An 18,950-nucleotide genomic window follows, 5' to 3' on the forward strand; every position below is an offset into this window, starting at 1 on the left:
GCTATACTGTTTATATGATGGATCTGTTGTGAACATGTACAATTGTAAAGCACTCTGGTAGTCTTGGGTCTTGCCAGTGCTATATAAAACTCTAAAATAAAAAATATATATATTTAAAAAAAAATCTTTTTAGCAATGAAAATTTCCATCCTGTTCCTGAATTTTGCCAGGGAGTTTACCTGAAAGACATGTTTATCTAGATATGCGTCCCATAGCTTGCTATCTCCTAAGGATGGCACTTTACTAAGTATGACCAACAAGTTTGAAACTCATGAGGTTGCTCATGGTTTCCTGCACATACATGGCCTAGCAGTGTAGCTAGTCTGTTCATGTGGGAGTAGGCCCAAGATTGATTTGCCTATGGGTGGTGTGTGTCTGAAATGAACCACTAGAATGGAATGTGACCCAGAGAAACGACCGCTGGTTGTGTTCAAGCATTTTATCTATCACGTTTTGCTTTTCTCAAGCTTTGCAATTAGACTGTTGTCTCTTTTACTTTTCTTGGACTGTGCACTGGACTCTGTCATAGATTTAAAGTCTTCTGCCATGGTTCAAAGATGATGTGAGTCTGAATAGCAGGTGCACAATCTTGTTTACGCTTTGCTACATACTTTTTCATTAAATCCTCTAGGCTTACTATACAGCTTCATGCATAGGTAGAATGAGTGTGCTGCCTTACTATAGCATGTGTTGCTTTTTTTAGGTGCTTTTGAGCAGGTGTTCATTGACACAGTTGAACATAAATCTCATTCTGCCCTTCAGTGGGTATTTTAGAAAAGCATCCCTTTAGACTCGAAAACTTGTCACATTTCTGTTTTATATTGTACACTATCACCATGGTCTTTAGGGCAGGTGCACTATATTTGTTAGATTGTTCTTTTATTTTGTATGTTGTATGTTATAAATTTGAATCTTCTATGGCTGCAAGAATGAAGACGATGTACCATTGCTAATTATTAGGCATTCCATTTTAGCAGAATGGCATGCGCATGCTTTTTCCACCGTACTGTCTCATATCACACCAGAATTCTTTAAAGATGTTCAGTATCCTGCTCAAGAACAGCAGATATTGAGAAATAAAACTCAGTTTCTCCCTAAACCTTTTGTCCTTACAGTAGCAATGATTGAGCACCCTTCGGTCTGGCCTAAAGACTGCTTTCATTATCTTGCCAGCTTCATGTTTTCCAAACATTTATCATACAAAAATACATAAACCCATGAAGGATCTCGACCAACACACTTTCACCTTTGATCTGTTCAAAAGTCACTCAACTAATGCTTCCTCCTAACAGCACAAAATATGTCAGTAGACCAGCCCACTTCAACCATTGGATACCTTTACTTTGAGTGACTTTATTTTCCCTTTCAAAATTAAAGTAGTTGTAATCTTCTTTGAGGGCCTCTGTCAGCTGTATAGTAAAACTGCAGCTTTCCTAGCCTTAGCTTGATTGCCAGTAGGAACCACATGGCTCCTGCCAAAGGGAGAACCAACCGTCTCCTAATCCACCAATGACAAAAGCAAAAAACAAATCTTTCTGCAGTGCAAAGCAAAAAAAAAAAAAATGCTTTGTACAATCAGCGAAATAAAAAATTAAATCTGTAATGACAAAGTCACCACTTGAGATATAAAATGCTTCCATAGACAATTCACAGAAAGACAAAATGACACATCTAAGCTGATACAGAAACGCAAGACTAAAATGTTACTGTGAGAGATAATCCAATATGTGTTATAATAATGTCTCAAGCCAGCACTGGAAGAAGACTGATCTGAAGCCCCTTTCTATATGAGTGGGGTAGGTGTACAATGTATCTGCCAAAATGGTGTAAGCACCATTATTAGTGAAGCCTAAAACATACATATGATCTCATTCTTTCATTACATTTATAATTTATATCACTAGTGCCGTCTGAAGCATTCAGTCAAAGCCATATCCAATTTGCTTTGGCAATGCTGGTTTAAAACTGTCACCTAACTGCATTTCTTGCTTAAATCGCAGCTTCATGTATGGGGAGTTAACAGATAAAGAGACAATTGACAAAGTGCGGCAAACCTTTGAAAATTATGAGATGAATTCCTTTGAAATCCTAATGTACAAGAAAAACAGTAAGTCAAAGATTTTCTTACAAGTTTGGTCCGGCGATCACAGGTCGCCAAGATGGTGTTCAGTCTGACTGTGTGTTTCCCGTGTTATCATTTTGATTCAGATCAGGTGTTGCTCACCATAAGCTCAAAATGAGTGTTGGCCTACACTTCACCATGTACCGCATCTCTACGACGATCAATTAATTCAATTCTACTACATAATGTTACAGTGAATTCCTCATCTTTACCATGTGGTAAATATAATTTAACATCCCACCTTAGCGCAACACCTTCTCTCAAACCCTTGGAACCATGGCAGAAATCCAGGACGTACACATCGGAAACATGTCCATGCACTGAATCTCAATGAAACTCATTTACATCGGTACCAGAAAATCTCTGAAGCACCCGTGATTCCATTCTTAGTTAAGACTGTGGAAGGCCGACTACAAAGTGGATGTATATACCAGACAAGATTTATTTGCTTCCTGTTAGTACTCAGGCCCATATTGATAATTTTTTAGCGCCGCTTTTGCGTCAAAACTTACAAAATACAATTGTATTTTGTAAGTTTGCGCTGCTTTTGCGTAAAAAAATGACGCAAATGCGGCTGTAAAAAAGTATAAATATGGGCCTCCGTGTCTTCTTTATTACTGTGAAAATGTAAAAGTTTGCTTGCCTTTTCCCACCTCTCTCTCTCTCTCTCTCTCTCTCTCTCTCTCTATATATATATATATATATATATATATATATATATATATACATACACTGTGACCGTCACCACTTTGTAGTTATAGTTGGGTCAGAGTTTCCATATGAAGAGCATTTTTTGTTTTGCGCCTTTTGACAAGTCTTCACCAAACATTCCAAAAAAAGGTTAATCCACCTCTGCTTCTTTCTGGCGAGTTTCGAGCCGATCCATCAAGCAAAGACCAATGAAAAAGGGAAGGGGGGCCCAACACTTTGATTTCCTATGTTAATTCCCATTGGACGTTTTGGAAAGTGATGAAGAAGAAAACTGCTCATCAAAATTACACCACATCTGTCAGAAAATTAGAACTTAATCAGAAAGCATGCTGGAGTCACGAAGGGGTTAAAAGTTAGGTATATCTGGACTGTTGTTTCAGATATGCGATGGCCACGTTAAAGGAGACTAGTCAACCCTGATTGGCTGGCCACAACCAGACCAATATTTTGTTAAACCCATTAGTGGACTGAGGGACATGGTCCTTACTTTCTGATAATGATTTAAAAATATAAGGGGAGCACACATACACATATTCACTGATAAAAGTTAAAGTGATGTTATAGTTAGGTGTTGAAAAAGGTAAAAACTAATGTTTAAAAACAAACAAACTCTGACATTCACCAGTTGTAGTTTACTGAGCTAGCTAGCACTTGAGCCCCAAGATGCACAACGTATGATCTCAAATATTACATTGCTCATAGCCTGTCATGTTATGTCATTTTTTTCCCATGTATTTATATTTCTATCTTAAAACAGTACGTCAAATTTGTCTTCCATTCATTGAAAGCCCAACAGTAGTGCTCTTTGTACATTCAACAAGTCATTGGATAATCTGGTGTACTTATCCTTTAGGTATATTGATCACATGCTTATGCCAATTTCATGAAGAGTAGTCTATAACTTGGGGAGAAACCAAACTTTACTCAAGGAGTGACACTCCATGGGAAGATACAGGGGGCATATTATGAGTTGGACTCTGACTGCTGGGCTATTATGTAAGTGAAACCCCTTTGTCTTGGTGACGATACATTCTGGCTGTGAGTAATCGTCCTGTGTAGGGCAGAGGTAGGGTTAAGGTGCAAGCATGAGCTAGGTTGCAGAAGTGCGTTCCATGATGAGTGATGTAGGATGTTAGCGGCCGTTTGGGGAGTGATCATGGTGAGAGGAGGCTACTAGGATGGAATGTTATAAGAAAGTTATCAGCATCTACACTGAACGCTATGGTGGAAGTGCATCATCCTTCACTGTGCCTATAAGGTTGAGGAGTATATCATCCAATGCGTTAGCAATAGATCGCTTCCTAATGTCTTAGGCCTCTTCCTTATGCATGGGTTTGCTCTTGGAATCAGCCCACTGCCCTTAATCCTAACATGACGTACCGCCACTCTGTGACCAAGGATGGTTCCTTTACTCTTCGTTTCTGGGTTATGGCACACCTGGCCCGTAGCAGCGCCAGGCGTAGGAAACGGCTAATTTTGTTTTCGTTTGGTGCGTTAAAGAGGCCTAGAGCATAGACTTCCCAACTCTCAAGGTTGGGGAAGCCAGTGATGGTGGTAATCATAGTAGTGACTGTGTCCCAGTAGTTCACTATATGGGTGCAGCTCCATATCATGTGTCGCAGGTCTGCCACAGTGGAGTCACAGCATGGGCAGACTGCATTCCCTCCTGGGAAAATTTTAGTGATTCTCTCTCTGGGGAGAGGCAGGTCTTGTGGAGGACATTGAACCGAATACATTTGAATCTAGCATGTTGTGAGACTGTATAAGGACATGCAAGTGCCCTATCCCTCAGAGGATGTGTGGTTTGGGAGTAAATTGAGTGAGACGTACCACTGGAGTCCTCCTGAGGCCGTGCCACTTCCCGGCTCCATCTGTTACCTATCTAGCACAAAGGGGCCCATCTGAAGAGCAGAGGTGTCCAGTGCTGGTGCCCTGCCATTCGCAACTCCAGCTGCAGCTTGGAGGAGAGGGCAGAATGACCCTGTTGTAAGCGACCTGGGCTTGGGCCATGCAGCCTGCCAAAATGACCTGAGGGCTGAGATCACAGCTGTGAGACATGCCATGGGGCCCAGAAGGGAGCATCACTGCAGTGGCTGGTGCCCCATTTCCCCCACAGACATTGGAAAAGTGGCATAGACTCTACTGTGAGCCGCAGGTGCAGTAATCACTTTTGTGGACCGATGCAGCCATAAAGTGGAGGCCTTGACAACAAGCAGTGAGAGGGGCAGTTGGAGCATGGTGTCTTAAGCCCGCAAAGCCCTGCTTTCACCAGACACCTGTGGCCTGCATCCATTGGACTTTGGGTGGACTTCCTTGTGGCCCGCGCCCGGTGTTGAGTGCAGGGCTTTTTACAAAACCCTGAGGGACTCTACTGTCTACAACAGGGTCCTCTGCCAGACCTTCGGGTGGCCACATGAGCTTGTGATTATCGTGGGATGCTTACACAGCAAGGGGGCTCATCTAGGCTACAATACTTGAGAGGGAGTTGTGAGGGCCTACCCAAGTCCCCCCTTTGACTTATACTTTGCCGGCTGCCTGCCCTCTTGCCCCCCCCTTATGCCTGAGACTTCACTCAGCTGTAGCCATGGAGTGCCAGCCCTGTCCTTGGGGGTGGTGCTGATGAAATGACACTTGCGAGGGCTCTCTGCGTGCCAACTGCTGACCTTTGACATCCAAAACCCTTCCTTTCTCCCCTTGCTGGGAATAATGGCACTGGCACACACCTCCCTACTCGGAGCTCTGTGCTTGCGCTTACCACGTGAGCAACTGCTGTGGTGTTGCTCCCCTTCCCATTGTTCGATTGGCCATTGTTCCACAGGGAAGGGGGCTTGTTCCTTTTTACGTGGCCCTACTGGTGCAGAGATTATGGGTCACGTATCTAAACTCAAGGGACCTAAAGGTATTGGCCGGCCTCCACTGAACCTTCCTGCACTCCTGCCACTAATGCTGGCCTGGCCGGTGACACTTTCTGACTCCTCCTCTACATTGGACTTAATTTTGGCTGCCATCAATAACTCCAGGGAGTCCCTGGAACACAAATTGGACACTGTGGTGGTGGACTTAAGCATTGTTAGGGATGATCATCACAAAGTGTCTGAGCGCTTGGGCACCACAGAGTGTGCTGAAGCTGATATGCAACCGAAGGTGAGGGGGCCTTACTATACAGAGGCTCTGGAACAAATTTGTATACTGGAACACAGAGCTGAGGACGACGAAGGGAGGATGCGTCGGAACAACGCACCCTTGTAGGGCTCCTGGGGGGAATCGGGGGACGGGACATGGTCTCCTTCTTGGAATGTTAGCGCCATTTGGAGGTGTTGCCTGAAGGACACGCCCCATTCTTTGCACTGGACAGAGAGCATAGTTGCTGCCTAAACCCTTGCTGCTTGGAGCCTCACTGCGAACCATAGGTTGCTGCATTACTTGGATCGAGACCACATCCTCAAAATGGCAAGAGACACGGTAATCATATTTGTGGATAATCATAAAGTGATGATTTTCCTGGACTTCACGCTGGTGGTCCAGAGGCAACCTTTGTGGCTGTCAAGGCATGGTTTCAACAGCTTTGGGTGACTTAAGACATTTTTCAGGCCAAATTAAAATTGCTGGGAGATAATGGAACACAATTCGTTTTGGATCCAAGAGCTGTATGGGAGTGGATTGAGGCTCACCCAAGGAACTTGGAGGTTCCCAAAACATCTGAGCAACTCCGACGATGACAGCAATGGAATGCCTACCCTAGCCCTGTCTTCTTTGGGGAATTGGCTCTGAACTTCCCTCCATGGATGATGTGGCACGCTCCCATGCATCTGACTCTGATACGCCATTGGACTCTATGCTACCTCTGTTCTCTGAATAGGAGCTGCCAAACATCACACCTGAGAGGCTGATGACCTGGGCTGATCACGTCATGTATCCATTGGACAATGGTGGATAATGCTGTGTGGTAACTGTGGTGTGGGTGAGTGGGTTTGCTTTGTCTCCATTTGCCCTGCTTTGTTTGGCTCTGCCTTATTTTTCACAGTTTGCAATTATTTGACTGCACCTTTCCACACTATTTACTGGTTGGGTGTGATATATCCTCATAAGGCCAGTGTGGTCTGCAAAGACCTGGGGGTTGCCATTCCTAGGTGACTGGCACAACCTTGTAACTGTTCACTGTGTGATTTAGTACACGGTTCTTTAGCTACATGAGTGCATGGTTATATTGTTCTGGTGTGTTTGGATGTGGGGGGGGAGGGGGACTGTTTTCTGGCTGTCCTGGGGAGGGCAGCTGGGTTGCTTGTGTCTGTGGATGCATCTGGGCATCTACAGAAGTGGGAAGAAGTGACTGTGGGAGGCCCAATTCTGTGCGGGCCACCTGACCTTGTGGGATGGGATGGCTCGGGTGTTATCTGGCTGTACGGTGATTCCCTGGAATGTTAAAGGGCTTAATAGTATGACCAAAGAATACAAAACCCAGGCCTGTCTTAAGACACGGGGTACCCATATTGCTTTCCTGCAGGAGGCACACCCCACTGCTCTTTCTGGTTCTGACAGATTACAGATTGGGTTTTATGCTGCTTACATCACTCAACTGACCCTTTTGCTGGTTGAAGTGTATAAATCGGGGTGGGATGCCTGAGTGTTGCCCCCTATGACCAAGGAAGTGTTGATTGTTGCCCTACTTAAACAGACCCAACTTGCCCGGGTGCTGGCATCATACAGGCCTCTCTGCATGCTCAATGTAGATTATAAGGTGTTGAGCAGAGTGCTGGCAATGCAGCTCTTAACCCATATACCGGGACTTGTCCGCAATGACCAAACAGGCTTCATTCACAGGAGATGGACAGCTTTTAACATCAGATGAGTGGCGACACTGATAGTCATGGCTTCAGCTCTTGATGAGCAGGTGGTGGTCCTGACCATTGATATCGAAAATGTGTTTGACAACCTGGGCTGAAACTACCTGTATACTCTACTGCACTGCTTGGGTCTGGGGGACAGGTTCCTGGCATGGGTGCGCCTGTTGTATGTGGCACCCACTGCGTGGGTTCAAATAGGGGGAGTGGTCTCGGCCTTGTATGTGGTGGAGCAGGGTAGACACCAGGGTTGTTCCCTGTCCCCGATGTTGTTCACCCTGGTGGTGGAGCCATTGGCGTGCAATGCGCAAGAAAGGGTACCTTATAATGGCATTTTGCATTGTGGTGTTATGCACCAAATTGGATTATCTGTTGATGATATGCTGTTCTTCGGTCAATATTATGAGACAGATGTTCCCGGAGTGACAGGGCTCTTGGAAGAATTGATAGCTTTGTCAGGCCTGCGAGTAAACTGGGGGAAAACCAGTCTTTAATCCCTGTGGGGAAACCTGCTTGATCAGGGGATTGCAGTGGGAGACCATCACCTTTCGTTATTTGAGTGTGCAGCTCTACCAAACAGGGGCTGCGCTATTGGACGGTAACCTTTGCAGAGCACTGATGGTGCCCCGGTGATTGATACACTTTTGAAAAACTCTCCCTATCTCTGTTGCAGGGCACATAGCAATTGCCAAAATGGTTGCATTGCCCCGGCTCTTACACTGTTTTGCCATGCTCCTTGTCGTGATCCCATGCTCTAGATTCAGAGAGATGCACTCCATGCTGGTAGATCTCATCTAGGGTTCGGGCCGCCGGGTCTCCCTGGTGAAACTGCAGCACTCAGCTAAAGATGGAGGATTGATTGCATCTGACTTTGAAGCATTCTACTTGGCAGCCCAGCTGCAGTGGGTGGCCGGGTGGATACTGCATTACTGGGAGGAACATTTGTGGAGGGTGGGCGCCGGCGATGATCTGGGTGGCCCAGCTCCTTCTAGAGACTGAAAAGTTCCAGGCGAAGCCCTGTACACTGCAGCCAGTGGCCAGGCATTGCTGGATGGGATACTTACAAAGAGTGGGAGTGACTGCTCCCTGTACCTCGGCAGTACCTTTTTGCTGGTTGACACCCTTTGTTCCTGCAGAGGCAGCTCAGCGATTGGGGGAAATGGACGACTTTGGGGCTGTTAACGCTCGGGGATCTCTCTGAGTGCAGGTCCTTGTGATCCTTTGAGGACCTGCAGATGACATATGACTGACCCGTGGGTAATTTCCTCTTCTACGCCACTGTCTCAGTGCTGCTGCAGCGATGGTGGCAGCCGGGACAGGAAGAACCACCATTGCTACATGTTTGTCATGTATTGTTCACATCATCCAGCAGGCACAGGGCTATAGCGGGCTTATACACAGCCTTCCAGGCAGATATGAACACTTACGTAACTACCCTCAATGGCATGTGGGCAACTGACACCGGCACACCTATTACAGAAATGCACTGTGGGTTAAAGTGATGGCTGAGATACCCCAGGTTTCTTGCAGTACGCGCTTCAAGTTAATTAATTTTGATTACCTATATAAGGGGGTAGCATACGCCTGCGAGGATCAACAGTTCTGGGTGTGGGCTCGCAGTGCCCGAGGCGTTACCTGGCAGACGCTGACATGTATCATATGGTATGGCGTTGTCTCCAGGTGACGGAGTTCTTGGTGGAGGTTGTGGCCCTGATCATGGCAGTCACGGAGCGCACGTTGCCGGTAGCACTCATGGTCTGCCTTCTAGGAATGATTCCAAGGCTGGCTAAATGCAAAATCACCACACACTTTATTGACCTGGCACTGATTTTTGCAAAATGTCAGATCATACTTAATTGGTAGAGCGCGGAGGGTCTACAGGTCCCCCAGTGGAAGTGGGAGTTGAAGAAATGTGCGGCATATTAGGAGACAACCTTGCTCCAGAAAGCCAAGACAAGGAAGTGCTCTTTACCGGTGGCTTGGGCCTGGGATGCTTTAACAGAGGAATTACATCCAGGGGCAGAGGGTTTGGAGGCTGCTTCTGCCACTAACGCCTAGAGCGATGGAGAGACAGTCGCCTCTCCGACTGTCTGGGAACCCCATTCCCTAACATGCTGCCTCCAGGAATGATGGGCTCACAGGTATGTGTACATGTGGGCTGATGACAAGATGGATGCCATTAGATCGATCATTAGGTAGGCGCTGAATTTTACTAATGAATATTTGTGTGTTCCGGTGTCGAATTTGCATAGAAAATGAATTAACTTAGAGGACAATAATGAACAAGTTTGAAGTTGCGCCCACCTGAGTGGTCGCCAGTGTTTACAAAGTGTACTTATTAATAGCTTATTAATATAAAATGTTGAGCTTGTGTTTGATTAGATAGTAGTATATCACATAAAGGGTTATGCATTATGTATTAGCTTTATTAATCGTAGGCCTTAACTTAGCGAGGTCTTGGGCCTAGTTGCACGGCCTCATGTCAAGCTGCATTTCTTAGGCGACTTATAAAATGGCTGCTTAGAGAGTTAAATTGTGATTTTTCCACTGTACTGACCAAGTGCTCGTAGCTGAAATTCTTTCTCATGTGAATTGCTTGCTAGAAGATGTTGGACTAGCTAGGGATTCAATGTATTATGTAGTATGTGTAAGAATGACCTTTCTAGGAGAAGACAATGGATGCACTGAATGGAGTATGAGCCGCAACAATATTGATACCTAACAAGTAAGATCACGAGGATGGGAGAAGAGGAGGCAATCATCAACATGTGAACTGTATGCTAGTAAACATTATGATTTGGGGTTCTACTTTCATCGGACTAAATGCAAAAATGGGATTCTTTAACCAGTAGGGACGTGGGAAGTAGCTTTAGGAAATCTAACCTAGCTGCACTGCACTGAGAGGAGAGAGGCCATTATTTCTTGACCATCCTGAGAGGAGACATGCTTAACTTTCCTTAACTTTGCTGCTTAGAAGCAGCGTTCTGTATGTCCATTCTTGAGACATTTCTTTCCTGAACTTTAATGCTGAATTCTGATGCTTTGCTGATCAAACTGATGTCCAATTGACGAAGACCGTCACAGCTTGCTGAACCATACTGAGGCAAGGCATAAGACAATGTTACTGATTGTATTGTTTATTTGCTTTTGCCCCTAGGTACCAACTGCTGATTTTGATAGAACCATAGTTAGATGCTTTTCCAAATTTGTGTTGACTAAATTGTTTTGCATGAAGTCCAAACATGCTATTGTAATTGGAAGGTTAGTTAGGGAATTCACTGATGATACTCACTACATGTAATAACAGTTGATGTCTTTTCTTTGCTGAAACCTAAATGTATATCATTTTGTTTGCACAGTTATCCTTACTGTTGATTTGTACTGTAACCTTAGAATGTGTAGTGGTGCAAGATTGGATTAGATTGCGATTCTTTAGGAGATTTGGTCAGTCAGTATTGTTTCTCTATGCCTACCATTTGATTTTGAGACTAAGTTACGTGATTATAGCATTGTTAATCTAGGAAAATAAAACTTCTAACTTTTACCTAAATGCGTGGTTATTCATGTCCGAGAAGTCATGGTGTGTGGATATTACTGACTTCTATTTATTAGTGATGTAATTAGTTATTATTGCTATTGATCTGTATTGATTTAGGATTAGATGGTGGGAACTACTCGAAGCGGAGTCAAAAGGTCCATCGGCCTACACGCATCTGCTTGTAAGTTCACTTAATAAGGTCTGATGCGCTAACCGAGATGGTAGCAGAGATTCATGGTTTGCCTCTTTAAGAGCCCATCACAAAAGCCCGGTACATGGTTTGTCTCCTTAAGAGCTCATCATACATGTCCAGATATACATAAAAGAGTATTTGGTTCCTGAGATAGTAAGTGAGGAATTACAGGTGTTCCCAGAGATGGTAGTGGGTAAGGGTTAATATCCTACAAAGAGCAAAGTAATTCACAGATTCGGTACAAATTGGTGAAAGTTTTGATTTTTCAGATTCGACGATACAAAGTGGAAAGAAGATGTGCCCCTAAGTACTTAAGGTGACTTTTCCAGAACATTGGAGCTTGTTTGAGGATGTTCTTGGTGTTCTAGTGATAGTGTAAATGAAGTAGGTTTTGCGCTTGCACAGCTTATGCAAATCGCAGGTGAATTGTGATGTTTGTGAGGGTTTAGGGAATTTGCGTACTCCAAATGAAGTTGTAGAAGGAGTGTGTGTACTCTCAAGTGTGAGAGTAGGGAAGTCATCGAACTTCACATGTGTGTGGAGCTTTGTGCTGTAAAATTAGGTGTGAGTGACAAGTCAGAGCGTGAGTCAAAGTGAGAGAGAGAATTTTTCAACTGAGATCTGGTGAGTCCTATGTGCACCAGGACAAACCTACTTAGTAAAATTTGCGGGTTGAATTTTGCTTCCGAATCAGGGAAACTGAGAAAGGAGTAGTAGCTGCTAGAGCGAAACGCGGTCAGTGAAACATCCGTAAGGTTTCCGAAACAATTGTGTTACCCTACCTGTAGTAAACGGACAACTTGGGTTTTGATTTTGTTTAGTGCTCGCAGTAGTTTTGCATTAGTTTAGTGTGTTCGAGTTTGGGAGGACAAGCTGCAATACTTTGTCAGCCTCAGTACGTGTGAGTGTGACATCATTGGAGCTGCGCTGGGATAGGTTGGTTAGTGAGAAGGGTCGGGCACGGATTGGCAGACAACCGTGAAGTGCAATAGGTTGAGAAGGTTGGTGAAGATGATTCGGGGATTAAAAGTCACTTCCTGATTTGATTTAGAAAAACATAAAGGTTGCAAAAATGAAATTTTTCAAAGCTTTAAAGAGTGCTTTAAGGGGAGATACATACATTACAATGAGTATAGGGGATATTGCACTGCCAGAAGGTACACCGGCTTACATTGTAATAGAAGAAAAGGGTGCTGCGCTATGCCTTTGGCTGAAACAATGGTGCAAAGTGACAGAGAAAGATGGTAGTTTAGCGTTTCCTGCCCAGGGAACATTTAATCTGTGGAGTTTAGAGAATCTGAGGAGGGTGCTGTATGATTTGAAACCCCCTCCGAGACCAGCACAGTTCAAGGCATTAGCAATCTGGTAATTAGTAGCCAGACAACTACAGCAAAAGAAATTTGAAAGGAGGATGAGAAAGGCAGAAAGACACTACTGGAGGCTAGATAGGACAGCGATCAAAAATTCTGGAGAACCAAAATTTTACAGGGGATTAAGTTGTTTCCTGCGATTACACAGGATAATGGGAGAGAAGGAAGGAATGCCACTAGAAAGACAAACAGAAGGCCCTCCGAGAGTAGAGAGCAGAGATCAGAGGAGGCTAAGAGATCTTTGACACATGAGGAAGAGTCAGACAACAATGAGTTTGAGTTACTGAGAAATCGTCCACCACCATATGCAGCACAAGAAAGTGGTCCAAACACTTGAGTAAATCCTTCAGCTCCTACACAGGTTAACATAACAACAAGTCCAGTGCAGGGTAAGCCTAACCTGACACAGAGCCCAGTGCAGAGCAGTCTTAATTTACCTATTACACTGGTAGCACAAACCCAGGTGCCACAGTCGAATGTCCCGAAAATTTACCCTGATGTATCTATTGTGGAAACTGCCACAAACTTAATAGTGTGAACAGGACAGGTTTTCCCGAAACCGATGTTGGTTCAGACAGAATCAACTCCACTTTTACTGCCCCAAGTGCAGTCACACGCAATGCCAAAATACACTCCAATAATAGGGACACAATCAGATAGGCCTGCACTGATGAGCCAGAATATGGGAATTATGCACCCACAGAACTTAAATGTCAGACCAAGCCCAGATGCTGTATCTGTACCTGTCACCATTGGTCCAATTGTACCTTTGTTTGCACAAGAGAATATCAGTGCAAGTGGACAGGGAGTCCTGAGTCAGAATTCAATGAGGGGAGGACTCAATGAGAATACCCGAGTTGTCTCTCCTATGGGACAGACCTTTGATGGATCAAGATCATTGCTAGACCTTCGCCCATTCGGAGGTGCTCCGGATACCGTAATAGGGTCAAATGTTAGTCAGAGCCTGAAATTACTGACACCGCAGTCTCCAACTGTAGTCGTGCAACCGTTGCCTAATACTTAGCCTAACAGCATTTCACTGCAAGTTTGACCGCCCAACAATTGACTGAATGGGTGGACAAGTTGAACACCCCGCAGAGTGCTCCTAGGGGAGAGGAGTACTTGAACTACACAAGACTAGGAAAGGAAGCAGGTGAGCTCATTGAAGAAACTATGGCTGTGAACAGGCTAGAATCCTACACAGAAGCAGAATTGAGATATCTGTGCCCAAAGATTATGAGAGAATTGAGCAATGAGGGAGAAACCAGTAGAATGGTACCAGCAGTCAGACAGGTTCGTGAAACTTGCCAAGTGCCTGTGGGAGGACTTGAACACTCTATTTGAGATAATAGTGCCAGCTGATTTGTGGATGGAATGCAAGAGGAGTATAGATTGGCCGACAAAAGAACCAGAAAGAGATCTGGCTACAGGCGCGCCATCTCCTGAGGTAATGAAATATTACTAAAAAAGTGAAAACGGGGATTTCACCTAAAAACATTGACTAGCAGAGAATAGATAGGACAGCCCAGGAAGCAAAAGAGTCGATACATGCGTATTATGAGAGATTGTTGCAGGTGTTTAAGCATTACAGTGGTACAGAGACAATTGAGCCAAAAGACATGAATCATTTTGTGTTCAGATTTGTGGAAGGATTGAGACCTAAAATTAGCCATATGATTAAGGATAATTTGATATGCTGTAGAACAAAGGCAATTGATGAGGTATTGCAGTATGCAAAGTACTGCAGTGACAAGATCGAGTTGAAGCAGAGGAAGCTGAAAGAAAAAGGCGATGGTGATGCAGATTAGAGCGGCACAATCAGGGATGCAGGGACGTTTTCCACAGCAGCAACAGCATGGCAATGTGGTATATTAAAATCAGATGAGAGGTAGAGGTCATGGAGATATTCGAAACTGAAACTGTAGTCCTGATTTGGGTACTGTAGTGGTTCAGAATGATGTGCAGGGAATGAAGAGACTGTTGCCATGTCATGCTTGTGGAGCAATCAGATATTGGAAGCGGGAGTGTCTGATGATGGTACAGGAAGGTGTTGTTCAGCAAACAAGCAACATCAATTAGTTCCAAAACATGAGAGGACCTAGAATGAGAGGTTATAATCCAAAATTCCATAGTAATGTGAATCAAATGCAAAATTTCCAACCCATGCAGCAGGTACAAATACCACATGTACAGATGACACAGTCACAGACAATGCAACAGCAGGTTCAAATGGTACCTAGACAGCAAATCCAAAAACCTCAATCCCCAATGGAACAGCAGCAAGTGATGCTTCCTCCACAGGTCAGAAGTTTAACCAGAGTAATAATATAGTAAACCAATTCCCGTACACACAGTGAGAATGGAATAAATGATGATTGGGTGAGCGAGAGGACGGATGAAGAGAAATGTGTGCTTGCAGCTTCTTCAGAAGTAGATCAAAAAGGCCCATATGTGAAGGGAAGAGTAATGGGTCACAAGGTTTCATTCTTGGTTGACACAGGAGCTACACGCTCTACAGTGAGAACTGGAGAAGTTTCAAACTTGCCCCTTTCAGGAAAGACAGTCCAGATTGTAGGCGTAGCGAATCAGTATTTGACAAATCCAATCACAGAACCAGTTCAGGTTAAAATTGGCAACGTTAAAGGATTACATAAATTTGTAGTCTGTGACTCAAGCCCGGTATCCCTATTGGGAAGAGACTTGCTGTGTAAAACCAGGTGCTCAATTACTTGTTCAAATAATGGAATCGAGATACAGACAAATAGTAAGGATGAGGATCACCCAGCTCTAGAGACAGAGTTTGAGATAGTAAATGAGGAGTACCCCCTGATTAATCTCTTTCTAGTATTTGCAGTAAAAGAGCTTCCTCCTGTCTTAAAGGAAACGGTTAAGGAGAGAGTGTAGGATTTGACAGGGAAAGAGATTGGCCTGATAAAGGGAGTTGAGACAGTTAAAGTTACTGTAAAGCCGAATGCAGTTTTTCCTCTGATTCTCCAGTATTGCATGCCACAGGACATCATTGTGAAGGTTGCTCACATAATTGCAGAGCTTGTAAACCAAGGCGTCTTGAAGGAAGGTTTGAGCAGCTCATGTAATTCACTGATAATGGGATTGAAAAAGCCCCATGGGAAAGTGCGTATTGTCTAGTATTTGAGCAAAATAAATGACATTGTGATCAAATGTTGCCCCATGGTGCAAAATCCAGCTGTGATATTGTTTCAGATTGCATGTGATGCTGAATGGTCCATCAGACTTATCACAAGCTTTCTTTTCTGTGCCTCTTCATGAGGATAGTCAGTTTCTCTTTTGTTTTAAATTTTTGGACCGAGTTTACTGTTGGTGTAGAATTCCTCAAGGGTTTTCAGAGTCACCTTCCACATTCAATCAGATCTTGAAAAATAATCTGGAGTCGTTGGAATTGCCTTTCCAATCAATATTAGTACAGTACATTGATGATTTACTGATTGCATCCAAAACAAAGTAAGAGTGTAAGTATGACATGATTGCCTTGCTGAACCATTTTGGAAAGAATGATCATAAAGTGTCCTCACTTAAATTGCAATACTGTCAGAAAGAAGTTAAATTCTTGGGTAACCAGACTGAGTAGGAAATAAGAAAAATATCCAGAGAAAGGGTCACAGTCATATTGTAGATGAATCCCCAGTCACAGAGAGGGATGTCAGAATGTTTTTGGATATTTTAGGCTACTGTTGCCAATGGATTCCCAATTTTTTGGTTATTTCAGAAGCTGACTCACAAAGAGGTCACTGATCCCTTAGCGTTAGAACAGGCTTGTATGAAAGCATTTTCTGAATTGAGGGAGAGTCTGTGTAAAGCTCCAGCTTTAGGAATGCCTGACTACACTAAGGCTCTCATTATGACATTGGTGGTAAGTGCCGGTTACCGCCATGCTGACTGCCGCCAACATACCGCGACTTCGGTGGTATACCACTACCCATATTATGACCCACACTCAGAAATCCGCCACTATACAGACACACACACAAGTCCTGCCAGCCCAAAGGCCAGTGATAAACTGGCGGTACCAAAACCTACACCGTTACTCAAACAGAAATACGCCCAAAGCATCATGACCCACGAATCACCGCAGCGGTCATTCAACCGCGGTAAACCATTGGCGATACAGACCGCCGCGCTCAAAATACACACACACACATACAAAACCACACCACATTGGACAATTCAAAATTCACACACCTGACACACATACACACACCACACCCACACCAATATAAAACACACACCCATACTACCCACAACCCTTTATGACCCAAAGATTTTGGCAAGTGAGAGAGAGACAAGCCAGGAGCACCCACTGAATCTGAGCCACAAAACACCATCCACCTACCTCACAGCACACACCCCAACACATCACTCCACACACCCTCACACAACCACTCACACTACACCCATGGCACCACAAAGACACCCCAGGTTCTCAGAGGAGGAGCATGGTGGAGGAAATCATCCAGGTAGAGCCACAGCTGTTTGGATCACAGGTGCAGCAGACATCTATTGCAAGGAAGATGGCGGAGAGTCGTGGACAGGGTCAACGCCGTGGTACAGCACCCCAGAACAAGGGATGACATCAGGAAGAGGTGGAACGACCTACGGGGGAAGATGCGTTCCGTGTTTGCAAGACACCAGGGCCTAGCAGGAGGACTGGATTCTGGTAAGTCAAATCTCCATTACTATCAGCCCCCCACCTGTATGCCATCACATACCCCCACCCTCACCCTCATCCTCACTCCCATCATTCCACCACCTCCCACACACCACACCATCACAACCCACCCCCCCACAACCAAGTCCTGCATGCAAAATCAATGCATGGACACCCATCACAGACCTGCATGGACACCCATCACCACAGAATGCACACTAGTGACAATCACTTAGACAACCACATTACAACTCACACGAGCCAAAGCTGCCTTGGTAATAACAACCATAGAGGGAAACACACCCATGCACCATATGTCACACGCAGAAACAATAACACTGCATTTACATCCCCACAGGACCCCCACACGACGTCACCGGAGAGGAGGTGCCAGCCACATACACCCCCCCCCCAGAAGAGGCCCACAGTGATGACAGCAGCTCTGCAAGCTTGGATCACGATGACCAACCTGGCCCATCAGGGACCTCTGGACAGTTGGTTACCCAGGCACATTCCCAACCCACAACAGAGCCTTCCCCCTCAGGAAACACCACCACAGCACCCGCCCAGCGGGCCCATACCTCTGTACCCAGGACACGTCAATCAGCAGTGTGTCCACCACTACAGGGAACCCAGGCAACCCCACAAACACAGGACGATCAGGGACCTGGGGTCAGAGGTGGTGGGCACACGGTTCAGGGGACAGAGGCACAGGACAACAGGGAAGCTGGGAGGACTGCTGTGTGACAGGGGGAGGACAGGCCCAGGGAACCGACTCTCTACGAGGCACTCACCAACATCCTGGGAGCATACCACCATTCCCAGGAGACCATAGGCCAGGTACTGGCCAAGCTGCAGGAGACCCAGCGGCTGCAGGAGGAACAGTACCTGGGGATCAGGGAGGACCTGAGGAACATCCACACCACCCTGGTCACCACTGCAGGGGTGCCGGCAGACATGGCCAACACCATGAGGGAGGCAGTGGCACACCAACGGGCCACTGACACTAGCCACACCGAAGAACAGCCCTCAACCTCCGCTGACGCTAGTGACCAGGAGGCCCGCCACAAGAACAACAAACCACCAGCACCCCACCCCTTGCAGAAGTAGAACCACCCTGCAAACGTTCCTTGCGATCCAGGCAGAAGCCAGAGAACATTGCCAAGACCCCGCCAGGAAATAACTCTCCTGCTTGTCACCCTTGTGTCCCACTCTGTCACCCTGTCCACCTTGAACTGCCATTGCTCCACTTCCTATGCCCCCTTGGACAATGCACCTGTGATACAAATAGACTGAACTCTATCCTGGACTTTCCTCCATCATCAACCCATCCTTTTGCACATCCATATTTACTTTTCAGCACTGAAATAAACACCCTTGGAACTATTACAAGTATGGAGTCTGTCAATTGTTTGAAATATGTATTAGTTTAACAAATTGTAAACATTGCAATTCAAATGTACTGTAGTATTTACATAGGAATTACCTGTA

At 45.2% G+C, this 18,950-nt stretch overlaps 1 protein-coding gene across 1 annotated transcript in view; it reads left to right on the forward strand.

The window, feature by feature from the left end:
• The window catches only part of KCNH1 (potassium voltage-gated channel subfamily H member 1), an 849,123-nt gene that overhangs the window by 127,308 nt on the left and 702,865 nt on the right, over positions 1–18,950 (forward strand). The window contains exon 3 of the mRNA XM_069236535.1: positions 2,001–2,107. Within this exon, the coding sequence (XP_069092636.1) occupies positions 2,001–2,107 (107 nt within the window). The remainder of the gene's footprint in view (positions 1–2,000; positions 2,108–18,950) is intronic.

Source organism: Pleurodeles waltl, chromosome 5 (assembly GCF_031143425.1).
Source record: "Pleurodeles waltl isolate 20211129_DDA chromosome 5, aPleWal1.hap1.20221129, whole genome shotgun sequence".
NCBI lineage: Eukaryota > Metazoa > Chordata > Amphibia > Caudata > Salamandridae > Pleurodeles > Pleurodeles waltl.